Source organism: Nipponia nippon, unplaced genomic scaffold, assembly GCF_047370975.1.
Source record: "Nipponia nippon isolate SJK-2023a ecotype South Korea unplaced genomic scaffold, ASM4737097v1 scaffold_4, whole genome shotgun sequence".
Lineage (NCBI taxonomy): Eukaryota > Metazoa > Chordata > Aves > Pelecaniformes > Threskiornithidae > Nipponia > Nipponia nippon.
The window spans coordinates 23,992,569-24,013,551 of record NW_028262358.1 but is presented as its reverse complement, the minus strand read 5'-3'; the positions used below and the strand labels follow the sequence as shown (position 1 = coordinate 24,013,551).

General features: G+C 37.8%; 1 protein-coding gene across 4 annotated transcripts in view; it reads left to right on the top strand.

Annotated features, from left to right (window-relative positions):
* KCNK2 (potassium two pore domain channel subfamily K member 2) overlaps nt 1-20,983 on the top strand; it is a 132,169-nt gene that overhangs the window by 95,757 nt on the left and 15,429 nt on the right. For all 4 annotated transcript variants that reach the window (XR_015708829.1, XR_015708831.1, XR_015708830.1 and 1 more), the window contains 3 exons: nt 5,644-5,804; nt 7,380-7,566; nt 16,152-16,291. Coding sequence is in view for 1 of the 4 variants with exons in the window: in XM_087776974.1 (XP_087633100.1) it covers nt 5,644-5,804; nt 7,380-7,566; nt 16,152-16,291 (488 nt within the window). In the remaining 3 variants the exon portion in view is untranslated. The remainder of the gene's footprint in view (nt 1-5,643; nt 5,805-7,379; nt 7,567-16,151; nt 16,292-20,983) is intronic.

The following is a 20,983-nucleotide window of genomic DNA, read 5'->3' as shown; positions in this document are numbered from 1 at the left end:
CACACAGTGTCCGGTGGCTGAAGGCGAGGGCATGGCAGCTGGTTCACCTGGCTCCGGCCTCATGGGATTCAGCAGCAAGGAGCTCGGCCTTTCCTCTCAGTCTATGCAATCTTCTCAGTATCAAGCTTCCGTAATCCATTTTTGTATAATTAAGGGTGTGTGTGTTCATCACATCGTTTATCTTTTAATATTGAACTGTTTCATCAATTGCCCACATATTCAAGCCTACAGCTGAGTAGTTTATCATATCTCAAAATATATGACATTATTTCAGTATAATTTTCACTTTGTTTGCTACCTGATGAATGATGTCTTGTGTAATCTGAGGTATGTCAAAAACAGTGAGAAAACATTTACTGGTATTTGATTTACATTTTCTTGTTTGGAAAGAAAATGTTTCAAACCTTCCCCAGACCTTTCAATCCCACTTGAGCTATTTGATATAAATGAATCATAAGTGGTGACACTCTTTTCCAGTCAATTTTGCAAGTAAAATCTAGTCCTAGAACTCTCAAAAGCACCTATAATCTCTCACATGAGAAATACTTAATTGCAGCCAGCTAGTTTCAGTAGATGCCCTGCTTTGTCTAGGGATTTTCTGTGAAAATATATTCATTTGGAGTCTCTATTCTTCTAACTCTGCTTTGAAAATGTGGACCTAAAAGAGCTTTCTGAAAGACTGAGATACTGGTTAACTAGAAAGCAAAGGGATCTTTTTATCTACTTAAAACAGAAATTATTATTTTTTTTAAATTAGTTGCCAATCTTCCTTTTTATGCATGTTTGAATGCAAGGACAGTCTCATGTCTCATCTGAACAAAAGTGTCTTGTCAATTGTATGAGAATTTCTAGCATTTCACGTTTTCCATTTTTGCAATATAATATATTTTTTTTGTCACGGGGGGGAAAAAAAGCTAGAAATCGAAACTTCAAACATTGTTTTGCTAAAAAGCAGTAATGTATTTGTAGTTATCAAAGTTACTAATTTCTACTTAATCGCAAATCTATTTCAGATGGGAAAGTTAGACACTTTTGTCCCCAAACAAATATGTCCAAAAAGGAGGCATGAAAATAAAAAATAATTCCCATAAAGTCTCTTGGGTTTTTCATTTCATTTAGCGTACCCTTGCTTCCATCCCTATAGCTGGCTAAAGGGACTTGAGGTTCCCCTTGAATCTGATTTGAATCTTGGAGGCTGTAAGGGCTTTGGAGCTGAAACCATGGAATATGTTATTTTGTTGACTGGAGCAATTAGTTACAATCTATTTACAATGCCCTTTTATTCTTAATTCACTCAGGGGTTACTGGAAGCTCCTTCTAAAATGCATTTCTTGTCCACAGCTGCTTGTCAGAGACAACATATTCTAAATGCACAAAGTCCTTTAGGCATTAAAGGTATGCTAAGCATTTAGCAGGACATGAAAGGGATTTGGTGAAAATAGGAGGCAAATCATGCTCCTGGTTTTGAAAGTGAAGTGAGGGGGTGCATTGGGGAAGGACAGTCTGAAAATGGAACTGACATTATCTTGGGTAAAACTGATCCCATTTTGCAAGTTAAATTTTCTACTCTGTACTGTTCATTGCAGACAGTGTTGGTGTCCTGGTTTCAGCTGGGATAGAGTTAATTTTCTTCCTAGTAGCTGGTATGGTGCTGTGTTTTGGATTTAGGATGAGAATACTGTTGGTAACACAGTGATGTTTTAGCTGTTGCTAAGTAGTGCTTACGCTAGTCAAGGACTTTTCAGCTTCCCATGCTCTGCTGGGTGCACAAGAAGTTGGGAGGGGCACAGCCAGGACAGCTGACCCAGACTGGCCAAAGGGCTGTTCCATACTGTATGAAGTCATGCCCAGTATATAGACTGGGGGGAGCTGGCCGGGGGCAGCGATTGCTGCTTGGAGACGTGCTGGGCATTGGTCAGTGGGTGGTGAGCAATTGCATTGTGCATCACTTGCTTTGTATATTCTTTTGTGATGATTATGATTATTATTTTACTTTATTATATTTCAATTATTAAACTGTTCTTATCTCAACCCATGAGTTTTCTCACTTTTACTCTTCCGATTCTCTCCCGCATCCCACTGGGGGGCAGGGAGTGAGTGAGCGGCTGTGTGGTGCTTGGTTGCTGGCTGGGGTTAAACCATGGCAGTTGGTTAAAAGCTCTTTGAGGGAAACTTTCTGATAACTTCAGCAAGTTTAAATCAAGTGCTTAGCTATTTTCCATGTTCAAAACCAAGTGTGTTGGTTGTAATGGGGAACCAACTGGTTCTAGGAACTATCCATTTAGTATAGCCAGAGGAAGAGGAAAAACTGCATGGGACCAAAGATGTGAAGGGTAACTGAGGTACTGAGGCTGCCTGTATGGTAAACAGTGTGTGTTGTCCCCCATCTCCTCTAGGCAAGCAGCTCAGGGGAGGGAAGAGGCAGCAGAAAGTGTGGTGTGATATAGCTCATTCCCCGAGGTTTCTCAATGAGCAAGACAGTTGTAGACAGACTTTATGCTGGCCTCTGGAGCAGAAGTAGAAACTCTGAAGAGACAGCCCTGTACCAGGGAGCTGCTGCAGCGGTGCTGGGCGTTCCTGCACTGCGTGTGGAGAACAGCTGTGTGGTACGCAGGGATTTGTGGTGGCATTCACGGGGCTTTGTGTTCCTCTCCAACCACAGTGCCCAAAATGAAGTTTTCCTTTGGTTTTACTTAGCAGCAGGATTAATCTGATTTTTTTTTTCTTTAAAGAAAGGAATAATACTTGTCTGAGACAAAACCCTCAGGAATTACATCAACCATATGAAATATAAATACATTTTCTCTCCCATTGCATAAATGATGGATTAGCTTTTCACTGGAGAAACCGAGAGTAGGATGTAAGGACAATATGTGTAATTTGCAAGTAGGCTGTGGTGTACAACAGCAGACTGTTATGAAACATGATACTGTAGGAAATATGATTAATGTGTGATGGGCACCCCTTGGTAGATCAGTTCACTAAAGTACGTGTCCTGTCATGAGAGCGCCATGGTTTGTATCATGTGCAATGAGCATCTGGACAGAGATAAACTACTACCTGTTGGAGTATTATCCAGTAATGTGTGAGATTTTCTAAAGTATAATTAATAATACAAGACCTTCTTTGGTGTTTATGGAAGAAAAGCATTTGCCATTTTTCAGGATGAAAAGCAAGAATTTGAGTGTAGAAGTGAGGTACCATCCTTTTCTTGAGCAAGACATGACTCTGAATTAGAGAGGAGAATATATAGAGCTGAACGTGAACTTCTTGTCCTCACACCGATTAGCAGCAGATAGGAAGTATGCCGCAGCAGCAATTGTCTCTGTAATAGCTGTGGGATGCACGGAAAATGCCAGTTTGCTTTATGAAGCTAACAGAGTAAAACTGCCTGCTTGGCATGTGCTTCACTGGGCTGGGTATTTTGTCACCATTATGAGACACCACTTTTGTAGAACAAGTGAATACAGTTCTTAAACCAAAAAAGGGAGAATGATTTCCAAATCCCTTAGTATGAGTTTTATATATCTTGTGTATCCAGACCCCTGATTCTGAATTGCATTAAGACCCCTCAGGAATTACACCCTGGCAACTATTCAAGCTCCTGTTGATGCATAAACAGGCACACTTATGAAAACTGAGTACCTTGGATCTGTTTGCTGCTTTTTGGTTGGTGATGAGCTAATTTTATTTTAAAACTCAAGGGTCTTTTCTGTGTGGTGCATGAAGGGACAGAGTGAACTCAGTGGAGCTGAAATTTCCTGAATGATGATAATCGGTAATTTTAGCCCTAGCTCTGGGTTAGGGAAGGATACTAGGTTGGACTAAAGGTGCTGTGACTTTATCCCACTTGCCTGAGACAGACTGTTTTATTATATTAGTGCAGGGAAACCTTATGAAGTTGGAGGACTCCATGACCTGTAATTGATGACGCTTCCTGTAATTTTGTCCTTTATATTTAGTTTGACAGGGCTTATTAGTCATGATTTGGGGAAAACAGGAACTTTTAACTTTTTTTATCTAAATGAACTCTCAACATTGCATTTATTGTTTGCACAATTACTATGTGGTAACAGATATTAGGGCAAAATATCTAGGAGTAAAATATATTCCCAATGTGATTTTTTTTCTTTAATGAAGTTGAGTGAGAGGCAGCTTTGTCTCCTATGTCCTGAAAGGAAAAAGTAGTTTTGACACAGATTTGGTGTAGCTTACCTACATGAGAGCAGAACCAAAAATTAAGATAATAGGTTTCACAAAGAAAATCTGTATTTATGTTAAAACAACATGCTCAAAATAGTTAAATAAAAATTCTGATAAATAGGTAAGCTATTCATTAAATGTAAGCTTCCACAATGCAAAGCACAGTCATTGTGCATAAATACTAAGCTATTTTAAAAAGAAAACTGATATTGCAAATTCTCAATAGAGCTAATAAAATTTGTCTATCAGCTTTTTCACATGAAAATTGGATTTTCATTGAATGATTTTTGTGTATATGAAAAGTATCTCTTAATATTTAAGACACTGAGAAACAAGTTTCTCAATTACTTGCTAAAATATTTTGCTTTTTATTTACAAGTTATTTTTTCCTACAAAAAAGGTAACTTTTTAAAAAGGCTTTTGTTTAATCTCTCCATGGAAAATAAGCCTTTTTCTGACAAAAGGTCTTCCCCTCCCCCCCCATAAGTTTTTCCTACAAAGTGCACATTGTGCTGAAAAGTGAAGTAATGTCACAAATGCTGGGGTGTTACTACAACTGCCCCACTGCTCCCTCAAAACATTGAGTGATCCTTTGGAGGAGAAAAACTTTTGAATTAAAAATGAGGACTGATGCTCATGAAACTTGTCTGTAGGGTTCTGCTGACCTTGGGCAAATCATTAAAATAGCAATCCTAGGAGATGCATCTGAGGGTGTTTTGCAGATGCTGGAGCCCGTGCTCTTTGTATTCCAGTTTCTCCATTTGAAGTGGACCAGCAGCAATGGAGCTATCACAGGCATATCAGGATGCTTTTTTACACAAGCTAGTGAAGACAAAATGATTTCCACTTTCGAATGGACAGAGCTGTGAACTGTAAACCGTTTCTCTAAGCTTTGTTTGCAACACTGAAAGAACCAAGGCCTTTAATAATGAAGACTCTTAAGCAGTCCCATTTGTTCTAGAAATCCCTGTTTTGCTCATCCAAGTGGCTTCTCTTCAGGCTGCTTCACTTTGAAACACAGCACATCTGAAGGAAAATTGTATCTTGTTTACAAGTACTGCAGCCTGTCAATTACAAGTCCAGTAATAGACATTTCCAGGTAGCAGAGGCTAAGGCATATCTTAACCAATTGGTATTAACTACATGTAGTAGATAAGAAAAGCTGTCATTTATTTCTGTAATAAAAAAAAATTATTTCTCTAATAAGGGAGTTTTTCTTCTCATAGTGTATATATACAATATAAAAAAAAATTAGTGAATTGTGCAGCAGTTTAATTTTAGCTCAAAGATGATTATATGGCCTACACTTTCATTTGATTTTTCACAATGTTTGCTGTGTCATATGGTTAACCTAGTAGGACCTGTTTGTAAACTGTCCTTTTAAAATGTGTAATGTAATATATGTAACTTCTTAAACATCTCAAGTTGTTTGTAATTTAGGCTTTGGAAACATCTCCCCACGCACACAAGGTGGAAAGATATTCTGTATCATCTATGCCTTATTGGGAATTCCTCTGTTTGGTTTTCTGTTGGCTGGTGTTGGAGATCAACTAGGGACGATCTTTGGAAAAGGAATTGCCAAAGTAGAAGATACCTTTGTTGTGAGTATGCTGACTGCCTCGTTTGTTCTTCATGCTGCTTGTTCTCAAGTTAACAAGTGAAATGAAAAGTATGAAAAACAGGGTATACCTCATCATTGTAACCAGATGTGTAGCAAAAGGTAGGAAGGACTTTGTGAAGTCTGAACATGTTACTGAACATTGTTAATTGAGAACTGGATGAAGCCCAACATTTTCTACAATAATTATGGTTGGGAAGAAGAACAAGATCCAAAACGTCTTATTTTTGCTTTGCCCTTATACTCCTAAGCTTGCTGTGATGTTTACCTTTAAAGGATGTCATATAGATTGTGGTAGGAAATCACTGACTCAGAGATGGAAGAGTAGAGCTGTAGGGGTAACGTGGAAATTATTGCTGCTGCTTTGAGTTGATTCACAGAAGACCTTTGTCTGAGCCTAAAATCACAGGTCTTAAAATCTCTACTCAGATGTCATCATACCAGAGGAAATACAGTCTGTAGGCATCTACATTACCAGATTTATGGGTCTGTAGGTGACTAAAGCTTTGGGCATTCACAGAAGCAGGACAGCCTAAATCATAGAGAGCCTGTTGGTGCTTCCCTGACATTGGACTCCTTTGTGGTCTCCTCACTAGGCTGTAGGATGTTCTACCATTTAAGGTATTTTCAGCCTCTTCTGCTGAGCTGCGTAGCACAGCCTAGAGGTTCATGCCCTTTATTTTCTTTGGCTACCAATCTTTATTCATGCAAAGTGGCATGGCTTTAGTAGAGGAAGAGACCTGTCAAACAGGCTAGAAGCTTGTGCAGATATTGATAAAGTTCAGCCATAGCTAGTCCTTAACAACCAAATGCTTTGAATTCTAGCAGAGGAACTTAATTTACTTAACTTGGTCTGTTTCACACACAGAAGTTTATTAAGGTTGTATTTTACTAATGCAGTTATTAAAAATGTATTTACTGAGATTTTTGAAGCATAGACTAAATGGCATAATGAAACTTAATGAAATAAATTATTTAGGTGTTTTACTAACCTTTAATAAAATGTTGTAGGTTTAACTATTACCTAATGTTCAAAATATGTATGAAATACTATTTGCCTTTTGAATGTAGAATGTCATGTCCAGTGAATACTTTATCTGTTTATCCAGTTACTTGATTAGAGAGAACTGCATGGTTAAAATTCACCTTTTCTATTCAGTTATTTATGGACGCACAAAAGTAGCGACGTTGCAGGTGGAAGCACTACTTGAAGCTCACTCAAATGTCTAGCCCCCACTCAAGACTTCAGCATGATAGCTGTTAATATTAATGAATGGTACACATGCTGCTCACCCAGATCACAAACCTGGCTGCAATGAAGACTCCAGCCCTGCTCAGCATTTCCTGCTAGCAAATGTTTCCTAGGGTAGTCATGTTTACTTTGAAAACCCTTTCAAAATAAAACCCTGCTTTGATTTTTTTTTTTCCTGCTTGTTTGAGAATTATAATGCACTGTCCTCTTGAGCAATGTAGTGCTCGCTGTGGGTGATAGGTGCTTATGTACAGTGGCATGGTTTTATTAACGGTGGGTTTCCTCTCTGTCCCCTTCTCTTTCCAGAAATGGAATGTGAGTCAGACAAAGATTCGCATAATTTCAACAATAATATTCATACTGTTTGGCTGCGTGCTGTTTGTTGCTCTTCCTGCAGTTATATTCAAGCACATAGAAGGCTGGAGCACACTAGATGCAATTTACTTTGTGGTTATCACTTTAACTACCATTGGGTTTGGTGACTATGTTGCAGGTAAGATTTTCTCATAACTCTTTATCTTATAATATTTTGCAAAGTGATACATGTTCTGCATTTTTGTATTATTTTGGAACAGACACACTCTGTGGTGCCTCTCTCTGAATTTTACCCTTTATCATTCTTGTGTCAGCGCACGTGAGGGGGCCTGCCCTCATCTTGGATCATGTGGCAGGCTAGAGACAGGAGGTGGGACAGTGAAATGCATGGTGCCTGCCTCTGCATACGCTATTTTTATTTCTCCTGTACTGTTACAAGATGCTTTACTTAATTTCTAGGTAGATTTTTGTTCCTACAGATTGAGTGAAGTGCAAGAATTAATACAGTATTTTAATCTGCTGAATGTATTTTTTTCAGCTGGAGTTGCTTAAAATGTCTCATCCTGTGAAGTTATATGATGTATTTTTTGTGTGCACCTCTTACTTTCAAAGTGTTGTTCCAGAGCTCTGTTTCTGCCATTGAGATGCCTCTATTGCTGTTGGGTCCTGCTTCTGTGCTTTTTCTTTTGTTTGCTATGTATGCATTTGTCCATGTGTGTTTTGTATGGTAGGGAGAAGGTTTAGCACAACACATAGATAATGTGTCCAACTTTTATGCTTCGGTTAACCTGGATTGGATTGGTTGCAAATAACTTTGACAGACTCAGCTAAAAAAAACTTGGGCCAGTTCTTTGCATCAGCTTCTTAGTTGAAAAGGTGTTAGAGGTGTTAGACCACTTACCAGAATACGATTGAGTAAGTATATGTTGTCTGTGTTGAGGAAGTGTGTTGGTCTGAGTCAGTGATGTGTTGAGGTGAGGATTAGAAATTCAGAGCTTTGTGCTCCGAGTCCAAGACTTGCTCTCTTCAGCCTGATCTCATGCTTCTCCTGATGCAGAACCATCATCTCTCTTTCATGGGAGAAATGCCTCTCTCCCACCCCTGAACTCTATGCAAGGCAGAGGTAGCTGAGAAAGGTAGCCAAGAAGGACAGCAGTGCTGGGCTGCTGTCAGTGAGCTGAGGGAAGTGTTTCTAGCAGACATCCATGTGGTGTGGGCTCCTCCCGTGTCCCATCTGCAGCCACGGCTGTTGCATGAGTCCAGGTGCACCAAGGTGAGGGTCTCAGGCTGGGTAGCTCCTCCTAGTGACTTGCAGGCCTGCCTGAAGTTTGCCTTGATGGCAGGAATGTGACTGGTCTTGTCGCTGGGAAAAGTTTTTCAGGTTGATGAAGTCCCACACAGACCTCTGAAGTGTCTGAACTGTTTGGCATATTCGTAAATGATCTGGGTAAAATCTGGAGAAGTTTAGTTAGTGTTGAAGATACTAAGTAATGCAAGCTGTTTAAAAAACGAAGGCCATGTGAGAAGTTGCCAAAGATTCTTATAAATTATAGAACTGGGCTGTAAAATGGCAAATGAAATTTATTTGGACTTTCACATAGTTTTATTTTTGATGTTTCTATTATTTCTTTTGAATGTGCCTCACTGATTTCTCTCTTCCCCTTTTCCTTTCCCATATTGTTTTTCTTTATTTCCCTTTTGTCTTCAGGAATTTGTGATTCTGGTCAGATTCTAACCAGCACCAAATAAAAAAAAAATGCTGTTTCCAAGCCAAGAGTGTGGGTGTGTTAGACTTTTGTTCCTCAGGGGTACGTGCATGTCAGGGAATAAAAATAATAGTGTATAAAGGCCTGGTTACATTTACTGTAAAGCATTATCTGAAATGGCCCACTTGGTTCTAACTAGAACACTGAGTACATTCATCATTACTCTCATTATAAATTTCCATGGATTTTTCTATTTGTAGACCACTTGATATCATAATTTGTTCCTACATCATGTCTGTTTTTTAATTTTACCAGGAAACACTCTCTTTCTACAGAATGTCCTTGAATTACATTGTTCTATAGCTTATGGCCTTTTATGGTTCACTTCATATATATTTTTTTATTTTAAAGTTCCACTGTAAATGCATGATGTCAAAATGTCTTGAATGTCTTCTATTTTCTTTTAGAGTAACATGCACAAGACTTTTATTTGTACTGTAATTTGTTATTGACTTAAAGCTTCAGTGTGTGGAAATTGGATTTGTACTTGCAGAGATGATGCTCAAGAGAACAGGGTTAGATGACTATCATCTCCATCATAACTGGGAGGTTAACATTGCTGCTGGGACTGTATTTTGTCAGAGATGAAGTTGACAATATTATCTTTGTGTGGACCAACATACTCAGTTTATGGTAGATGGCTTGAAGGATTTTTCAAAAAGGTTCATTTGTTTTCTTGTCATTCCAGTACATAATTGTCTAGTTAAGCAAAAATTCTGAAAGATAGGTAAGGTATTCATTGACTGTGCTTTGCATTGTGGAAGCTTACGGTCATCCGTGTGCATGAATACTAAGCTACTTGAAGAAAACTAACATTGCAAGTTCTCAATGGAGCTGATAAAATTTGTCTTAAGGGCTAGGCTTCCTTATTAATTTTGAGGAAGTATGCAGAACCTTTTGCACTCTATCAAGTTAGTAAGTTGCCTTTATGATTTTTTTGGTTTGCCTGTTTTTCTTTTAGGTAAGTCATAACTACCATGCGGACACTAAAAGCCATTGATATTTTTGTGGTAGGCTTCATCTAGAACACTATCCTTGAAGTTTAGGAGAGCTGAATGCCATAAACAGATGTGAAACGTGTAGAGTTAAGGCATGTAGTGCTGTATAAGGCTGTAGGGGAGATTGTCATGATAGGGTATGGGTATTGCATCCGAAATTGTGGGTCTAGAGCATGGTGTTCTTGATTCTGGTTTGTCATGGTGAGGCATGCAGCAGGCAGAATGATGCTTCAGTTCACTTAATGCCTAGATGGCAATGCATTTGGAAAAAACCTCACACTGGCATTAATTTATTCCTTTTCCTGGCCAGAAAGGCATGTTTCATAAATAATACTTAGAGTGAAAATTACCTTCCACTCAGAATTATAGTCAAATCTAAAGCAGAGTGGTGGGCAGTGATACTGCAATTCACAATTATAGTGGAGTGAACTCTTTTAGCAATAAAGATAAAATTGGCAATTCTTGTAGCATATTGGAGGTCCATGGGATGATATTTCATGATTATATGTCAATTTTGGCTCAAAGTTCCCTCAAAAATCCAAAATTTCTAAATATTTGAAAAATTCCAAATATTCTGGTAATTTTTTTCTGGGAACTGTCATCCAAGAGGAAAAAACATAAGTTTGCAAGCCCTATATACAATTGTCATGGTTGTGGTAACATGTGCGTTTGGCTTAAAAGAAACACTTCTTACGATGTCTGTCAGTCTTCACTACCGTGGAACTCACTGCTTTCTGGCACCACTGCAGGTAAGAGCTGAAGAGAAGCCCTGAAGAACTTTTTAGCAGGTAAAGCAGAGAGTGTTTCTGACTAGCTGTACCAAAAGGGAGCCAACAGAACAACTTTGGGATTCAGGAATGTAGTAGTGTTACAGGCTGTAGTGCAAGTTGTCATATTAGAAATTCTTGTAGAGTTCTCCAGAATTGTTCTACAAGTTTCTTCTCATTTGTACTGGAGACCAAGTACTCTGTTCCCAGAAATTAGAATGCCAAAACATCCCCTTTTGTGCTCAGAATCTAGGTTGCTATTTGGAGCCTATGGAAATTTCAGCTGCAGTTTCCACCAGCAAGAGAAGCAGTAAGGCAAACATAAAAGACTGATCACTCAAGGTGCATGCAAGGAGGGAAAAGATGAAGAGCCCTTGTAGTGCATGTTCAAGAAAATATATGAACAGTATTCCAAAAACCAAATGTAATGCTTCTTTGTCTTATGAAATGGTTTGATTTTTCTAATTTTTGGAGGGGTTGAATTTTTTTATTTTTGTAGGGAAATAAGTAATTTCTTGTAATTGAAGAAAGTTTATTGTTGTGGCTGTTACAAAAAAAGGAATTAAGAAATTGTACTACAGCCTGCACTGTCTTATGAAAATCAGGACATAGTCAAACATCCCTTTTCTTGTTTTCAAGAGAAACCATTGACTTTAATATGGCAGAAGAAAATCCAGCCAATATTATGAATATTCTGTGAAAGAGAAGAAAGATCTTTTCAGGTCAAATGTCATTTTTTTAGTATAATGAAAGATATTATTGGGTACTAAAGTTAGCACTAAGGTACGTGTGTATATATATGTATAACATGACAATATATTGTTCATATGTGCAGATAAATCCTTTAATTGCAGTGCAGATTGGAAGGTATAGTCAAATATTTCTAAGGGTGTTAATCTAACAGGTTTCAAATCTAAATTAGATGAGATGTCCAAAACTTGACTGAATTAAGTAGAGGTCAGAAATATAAATAGCACATCAGTCTGTTTCACAGCAGGGCATAATGATGATATAAGGTTACATTGCAATCAGTCCAATTCAACAGATCACAGAATTTTGCAGGTCTCACTTTAAAAATGTGTTCTCACTCTTTTGGGTTTTTTGTCTTTTGTTGTTTTTTTCCCTTGTTTGAGCTCTGATTTTTGGCTTATTGCTGCTTTACTGTTTTGGTCTGTAGTTGAATTTGGTGTATTGACACTGTAATACAGATATCTGGGTCTGCACTGTATTGCTTGGCCTGAGACCTAGTTTGTAGAGTACTGAGATATTTTAGTTTCATTTAATGTCACTGAACTGGAAGGCTTCACCTGGTGGTCATAGCAGCCCAGCTGATCTGCTCTCACTATGTGGTATTACTTACCTGGCAGAAAGACCTCTACAGAAAGAAATCGCTGTCATGCCAAGCAAGAGGCATGTGTCGAGTATCCCGTAAGAGCAGTGTGCTCTCCCACAGGCTGTGTCTTTTTTTTTTTTTGCATTTGGAAGTGCTCTTTGCCACCTCAGGACTTCACATCCATAACAGGGGCTGTCTTGTGTGAACCAGCCAGCCAGCTTTAAGCTTAAGACAACGTGCTGTGTCTTCCTCAATTTCTGTATAGGACAGCATGTAAGGAGTGTTTTATAGCTGTGCTTCATATTCTGAAGTAGCTCTCCATTTTCCAGAGTGGCATCAAGTAACTCGTATGGCCTACTTACATTCGCTCTCGCAGAGTGTGATGTTATCTTGTCCCAAGCCTGCTGCTTTTCTGCATCTCTGCATAAGCTGGCCTTTCTCCGTCCCTTTTTGCAGTCCTTGTAGGTAATTCCTTTCAAGCTGCAGAGCTGTACCTCTGTAATTTTTTGGAGCGGGACAAATGACGTTTCTGGATTAAGCCTGTTGGCCCAGTTTGTCGCAACGGGGATGATGGACAGCTACTCGTCATTCTACAATTAAAACTGTGTTTGGATTTAATCACACTTCTATACCCAGAATAATTTGTACTGCTGATAAAAAAAATAATAAAGACATTTTCTGGTTTGAAGGGCCAGCTCTTGAATAACCCAGAAATTTGTGCTGGTATGGAATTAAGATACTCAACACCAATAGCACTTTATATTCTCTGCTTCTACTTTTGAAGCAAAAATGCAAACAAAACCAGACAACTTTACAGAAATAATTGCATGTTTCTATTTTGAGTCAGTTAGCTGTAGAAAGAATGGGGAAAAGAGTGGCAACACTAAAGAAAATTATTTACTTAATGTACTTGTTACATGTAAAGAAATATATAAAAAATACATATATTTGAAAGCCTGATCCCTTACCTGAGAACCAGAATCTGTCCTAATGCACCCCTGAAATCTTCTCTAATGCCATTGTTCACTAAAACACAAGCTTTTCACCTTGGTAAGGAATATGTGTTTGGGCCATAAAACAACCTATGCCTTCGAAAGTGCTGAAAATCACAAATAATTTAAAAGTTGTTTGGCAGATGTAAGAATGGTGGCAGCAGCAATGCCATAGCCTGTGATGAAGATGGATGGAAAAACTCTTTGATTTCTCTTAGATTTCAAGGGACTTTGGATCAAATCTTTACCACAAAACATCTTGGCAATAAGCTGTGGCTTCTTTTGGTAAAAGATTGTCAGTGAGACTTCTGGCTAAAGAGTAAGCGCACTCTAGTTGGGAGGTGTATTTCTTCTTTATTGTGGTTGTCATCTATTTCAGGTAGAGGTCAAACAAAGTTGGAAAAAACTTTTGTCCCTTGGCCCACAAAATTGGTTTTGCCAAACAAACAAAAAAATTCAGCTTCTGCCTTCTCAGCATTTTGCTTCCTAAAGGGCTATATAAAATAATCTGCTTTGCAAAAGAAAGATGATAGCGTTATTAAGTACCAATTACGCTATGAAAAAATCCATGCAAATGTATCATGTTGATATGCTTTTTACAATGTTACCGGTAAAATCATTAGATGAATTCTCATATACTTCAGTACAAATACATTTACCTATACATACTCATACCCAAATACATTTATACCCATTTATGTGAATTGTAAATCAGTAGTTAATGAATTCCATTTACTTTAAATTCAGTACAGTTGACTCTTGATAATGCTTTCCTACCAGTGAAATCCTATTTAATGACATTCCCAGGTAACTGCATTATAGCATTCTGATGTTTAAGCATCACGGGAGACAGTAGCTATCTCAGGACAAACATAATTAGGTATGTCTCTCTCTGCCTGGTGTTCCATTAAATTGAGACCTCACCTGAGGAGTCCTTAAAATTCAGAAACTCAACAGCTAATAAAGATTTTAGCTCTTAAGCCTTTTCCTAGAGGGTTGTTGACTGTCCCTCTCTAACTTTAGGAAAGCTGAACGCCTTTGGGCATGGCTAGATGGAGCCATCTCCTGGCCAGACAGTAAAGAAAACTCTTGATTGAATATGAATGTCCTAACTCCTGCCCTGGTAATTAACCTTGCTGTAAACAAATTAGGTGTAAACTATGAAGGAAGTGCTCCCTGCAGACTGGCAGAGTTAGGTTCCAGTTTCAGTTTATAAACTTAGCACACCAAAAATTAGAAGCCAGCTGAGTGGATGGTTTATATGATACTTTCTTGTGTGTTCTATGAACAGCTGGAGAAGAAGGTGAACCACTGAGCGTGGCTCATTACTAGCTCCTGATAGAGCAAAGGCATGGTGGTAATCAACCATTTTTTTGAATGACAACAAATTTTGGGCAAATCATCCCTAAAATCCTGTTGTACTGGACTGATGTGAGCTGGATGATGTTAACAAATGGCTTCATTTCTGATATTTTGATTGTCTTGGGCTGTGACAGACTCAACCCTTTAGTGATTGGCTGTCTTCTGTTCCAGACAGAGCCCTGTTTTCTGTCTCACTTGTGACTATGCAAGTGTCAAAGTATATCCATTTTTGCAATGTGGATTCATCTCTTGGATAGTTGAGTAAACCACTACAGCTCAATGGATTTTATTGATGAAAAGGCTTATTGAAATGAGAATGACAAATCTTCTGTCTATGAGGGCTTCCATACAAAGATAACCATCAGCAAAATTCTTTGTTTGCATGTAATCTCTGTGATGATTAGATAGTAACAGCTAGGGAAAAAAACATTACTCTTCATGAGAGTTAATCTTGTTACTCTAGCAAGGTGCTTGATATTTTGGGGCCAATTGTCCTTTGACTGTTTCAGTACAGGATGCAGATGCATAAAGCAACATATTATGTACCCGTACAAACGACTTTAATGTGCCTGAAAAGGTTTTACTGTAGAGTCTCTTCAATTGTGGGCAGATACGCACATCAAACTTCTACTTGCAGCAACCCAAACTATGAGCCTGATTTTATTTGTTGAAACACAGCTGAATTGCAAGTTTAACGCTTCTGTTTTATTGTACTGCAAGATGTGAAATGTGAGTTATTTTGTGTTGTCAAGAGCTCTGGATGAACTTAACTTTTTTTGTGTTGAAATAAAGCATCTGTTCTCTATAACTGTATTGTACCTGAAAGCTCTATTACAGACATCTCCGAAATTATCCTTTTTTTACTTTAACACTGGAAGGAAGGAAGTGACTGGTGCTTACGGCAGTGGGATTCAAAAAAGCTGCCTTCAGCTGACATCTATTTTATCCACCTTTTTTTTTGAGTATGATCAGTTCAGCTCGAGTCCCTGCACCCTTGTTTCCTCCTCTGCAAAATAGAGATGATAATGTTTACCTACCCAACAGGGACACTTGTTAATGCAGGTGCTGCTATTCTTTACTAGGGCTAAAGGATTCATGTAAGTATTGAGACGTGTTTCAAAGTCCTTGCAAAATCAGATTTCTCAGGATATAAACGCAGTACATATTCCAGAGCAATATTTTAAATTTGGTATGGCATTGTTATTTGGAGCAGGTGGGAAGTCCTTTCATTCAAGCTGTCCTCAATGACTACCTTAATATATCAGAAGTTGAATCAGTTTGTCTGTATTCATTTTTTAATTATGAAGAATGATTAGCAATCATTGTCTAAAATTTGCATGCTCCAAACTGTTTTCAAGAGTGGATGAATTTAGATCATTGTTCATTCAAATTCAACAAAATGTTTTGCTATGAATTTCTGCATAGGTAAGAAAACAGAAAAAGTTGTAAGAAGTATAACTTTTTTTTGGAGAAGAATTAATTTAAAAACAGTTTTGCACCTATAACTATTAAGTCTGCTTTAATTTTAACTGCATTGTTTTTCAGGGGGATCAGATATTGAGTACCTAGATTTTTATAAGCCAGTGGTGTGGTTCTGGATCCTTGTTGGGCTTGCTTACTTTGCAGCTGTCCTCAGCATGATTGGAGACTGGCTAAGAGTCATATCAAAAAAGACAAAGGAAGAGGTAAGAACATTTTGAAAGGGGAAGAAATGCTATTTTTAAAAAACTTTGATTAGAAGTCAGGTGAGCTTGTAGCTGCTTTTGGTCCTAGGACATTGGTCAAAGCTGTTTATGTATGAAGTATATGCTGCAGCTCAAACTGCACCAAACTTTGTAGCAGTCTAGTCAAACATACAGTGACTTTTACATGACTGCATATAAAATTAGATTAAATGTGTTATTAAATTAAGTGTATATGCACAATTGCACCTGACTTACAGGAAAAAATTCTCTAAAAGGATTATTCTAGACAGTAGAATGTAGTCCTTAATTTTTGAGGCAAAAATCATTCTGCTTTGATTGTTTCTATATGGGATGCAGGTATGCAAAGAAAAATACTAAATCACTAAATAGTTATATCCGAGATACCTTTGATCATTTTATAGTGGTAAGAGAATAAATGTTTCATATCATGCAAGGTCTTGGAATGAATTATTTAAATATGCCTGGGTGTATTTTACTGTATCTTCAGTGGCATGCCTAACTATTTGTAGTCAGGTGCATTTGCTTTCAGTTCAAATATATTTTTTTACTTGTAAATGTGTATTTATCATTCCAATGATGTTACAATATTTTACTTTAAATTTTGTCATTTAAGAAAATGTCCTGATTTTGAAAATGTTAGAAGATAAATAAAATTTCTGTTGCAGCTAGCACATTTCAGGTTTTACTAGAAGTTTGAGAAATAAATTAATTTTGTTTTAAGCAACGTATTATTTCCCTCTAATTTAACTTCAGTTCCTCTGTATGCATCAGTTTTTGTGTTACTCAAATATAAAAACTCTAATTTATTTTTGATGGAATGTATATGTTGGTTACTGTGCAGTGGCCTACTACTTGTATTGTTTTAAATTGTTTTCCTAGCTGTAGGGACCGGCATCAATGCCTAGATGTAATCCTGGCAATCCTTGAGTTCCCAAAGACCTTGCTATAGAGGGTAGCTTACACCTATATAACTTAATTTATTACAGACCCTCAGGGTCCCTGCCGCTTTCTGACCAGAGGGCAGCAGTGATGGTGACAGCAGGCAGGAGGACGTGAGCTGGGCGCTTGGGCAGGATTAAGCCCACTTTGTCAGGTATTTGGGGTGGGCAGCCCTTTTTTGTTGCCCTTGCTATCCTCATAGCTCTTTATAGTTAGAAACAGCATTGTGGCAGGTCTGTTGTAAGTACACTTTTACCAGGCATTTCATAAACACGTAGCTCCGAAGCAGAGGACGATATTTATTTGATCAGTTTCATTTAAAGAGCATAATCTTTTGCCCCACGCTGTAAATTTGAAAGGATATTTATAACTTTCCTTACACAATGAGCTTTACTAGTGTCCTTCACAGATACGGAGCAGCAGGTAACACACAAGTGTTCCCATTTGCAAGTTCAACAGTTTGCAGGATCACCATTTTGTTTTCTGGAAGAGCACTGAGGGCATCCTTAACACCCAACCTGCGTGACTAACGCTGGCTGCAGGGAAACCAATAGATCACTTCAAATGCCGTTAGCCTGCATGGTTTTTCTTCGTTATTTTGAACTTCAGAATTAGGTCGATCTAGCCCATTTTTCCCTCTGCGCTAGGAAGTAGTAAGAGCTGGGCAAGCACGTGTGGTGTTTCTTCTGTGCCCTCTCCCAGTGTCTAACTGTCCTCAACTTCAGGCATTTCCTAAACTGCATTTAGTTTCCCTGGGTTACTTGTTTCTGGATTCTTGAAAAAATGTGATATGACTGAGGCACTATGACCTGGGACTATGCAAAAATACCTTGTTCAGGCTTGGTTTTGCTGCATTTCCTCAGACACTGGTGACACCGTTTAGTTCTTCACTCAATTTCCTAGAATTAGTCTGGTCTTTAATCTCACTTTTCTCATACTCTTCTCTCTTATCCAGACAGCAAGATCTCTGGATAAGATGCTGTCTTGGCTATATAATTGTACATAGCACACTGAGGGTTTAATCTTGTTTAGAGTGTCTCATTATTCATATTATTCTAATGATGATAATACACTAAGAATGTTTGGATTTTATAATATCTTGTTTTTATTTTATACTGAAGCTATTTCAATATAGACTATCTTTGGAAAAGATGTAAAGAAACACGAATTGAACAACCTCATGGATTCCTTTAACACATTAAATACATTCCTATTTTTATCAAGTAAAACTCCATTTGCTGGGTTATGCAGCACAGTGCTATGCCAAACTTTCTTTTCTCAGGCACCAGGAATGTATGCCCTATTTCATCTTTCCATTCTTTCTCACCTTTGTAGCCTAAACAAGCATATTCATTTTGTCTACAGAAAGGAAAACCTCATTCTTCAGATATATCCAAATTCTCTTGGCTGTGCAGGTATTCATGATTTCGCTGTATACAAGTGTCTCGTGTGTTAGGTTTGATTAAAGACAGACATAACATAATTGGTACCATTTGTTCAATTAATCATATCTCTGATGTTCAGAAATCTCCCCCCCCTTCTTAACCCATTGCTCAGGCATATGTGAGAATTCAAAACAGAAAGAAAATGTTTTAGCAGTTTAAAAATGTTATAGTTTAAAAAATGACGGAGACCAGTTTGAGAACTGAATTATAGCATAGCACAAGTCGTATGCTAGTTAAAAAATACGAAAAATTATTTCTGTATTCTCTCCTAGTGATACTTTGTAGGAAGAAAGTTATATAAAGTTAAAATATATATAAAAGTTATAAAGTTTATATACAAATATATAAATTTTGTTATAAGATTGGCTGTGCTTGAACAGAAGCATCGTACAAATATTCACTTTACAGGTAGCATTTTATGATAAAAACTGCTGCTCTTAGCTCATCCTTACTATCTGCCTAGGAAAATTTGAGGGAAGGAGCTGAGGGAGTTTAGTGGAAATGTAGTCATCAAGTCTTCTCTATGCCAGCAGAAGCCAGAGGAGACTCTGAATTTCTTGTATTGTCTGTTTTTTCAGTTAAACCTAAATTTATGATGGTCTGTTCCAGCTCCTATGGATGGAACCTATCTGGAGTTCAAATAGCAGAAATGAGTGCAATGGAAAATCCTAGTTCTAAGTCTGTTTTTTAACTGTCTTTTAAGGAAATGTTCTGTCAGTCTGTGGGGAAATAGCTCATTATACCTAAAGGTAGCCTTTGAAATCAGAAACAATATATAAAATCTACAGAGAGACAGAGGCTATGGTAGAATCTATAGGACCATAATTAATGCACTCTGAAAACTGAAACAGTTTAATATATTTCCTAGGAAATATAAGACGCTGAAAATCTTCCTTTGTGAAACTTACTAATGAGTACCAGCACCTACAAGTAAACAAGATTTTGTGTAGGATTTGTACCATACCTTTCACAAAAAAAATAGTAGTAGCCTACCATGTTTCAGATACAGAGATCATTCAGAGCAGGAGCAGATCATTCAGTAGTGATCGGTTGTGTTGGTTTCAGTGGTCGAAGACCGAGGACTGATAGCAGCCAAGTCTAGTGAATTGTACCAGAGTCCAGGACGAAGACAGAGCGGGTTGCAAGTGTTGAAAAGCCCCTCTCCCCTCAACAACCAAAACTATATATTAGCCGAGGTGTTTGATATCTCTTTTGATAGGCAGCTGTAATAATCTCCTTTTTGCCTTTTCCTGTAGTCTAAAGTAAACAATAGTTTATCATAGCATATTTAGGGTGTATATTGTGAACGGATACCTCCATATTCCAGGAAGGGGGCATGCTGATAATGAGTATCACCTAATATCTGTAGTCTTGTTCACATTTTTCTTAATGCAGTTGCAATGTTCTTAAAAGCAGTTTACATGAGACTTTGCAGTAATAATGCATTTCACTGTTTCAGCAAAATAAAACATCTATTTTTCTCAGGATACTACCAGGAAAGTTTGCCATATGCAAATAGAACTGAGATAAAAAAACCTGATCAGATATGCACTGATCCACAATAATGCTGTATTTTGATCTTAAAACCCAGATAACCAGAATGTCTGTCAGTTGCTCAAGTGGCTTTTGTCTCCTGAAATACTCTTGAGAGTTTTGAATGCATCAAAATGGGGAGGGAAGTGAAAGACAAGTAGAGACAGAAGTGGGAGTTGTAGAAGGATAGATCTGCTGCTGGAAGCAGTTCATACAGTAAGATAGATGAAGTGTCAGAAAGTCACTGGAACATGCTGTGTGCTGTAATCTTAAGTAGGCGATCTCTCTGAAGTTCAGCTTCAGCTGTACTAGCTTACCTTAAACTCCCTCCTCTTCATTATTCTCTGTACTCTGATTACTCAGTCTTAAAGTCTTTAAGGTCTTCTGATTTTAGTCTCTTTGAAAGGTAAAATTTCAGCAGGATTTTTTCCTTGTCATATTTTTCTTTTACTTCAGTATGTCACAGTTTCTGAATTTCAGCATTTCTAGCAAAAATGCTTACCCAACCAGGAATCTTAGTCATTTGGTATATAAATATCAAATTCCTGTTTTTAAAATTAAGTGCTTATTTCCCTTGGCCTCACAATGTTCTTCGTTAAGCTCTAGTCCAGACTCCATTCATGTCAATGACGATGGGATTCATCTCCAGTGTAGATATCAACACCTGATCTAGTCATCTACATTCCCTTTATAGTCAGCGGAAGGAAATGAGCATGATCCATTTGAATTTTTTAAGGATTTACAATATGAAATG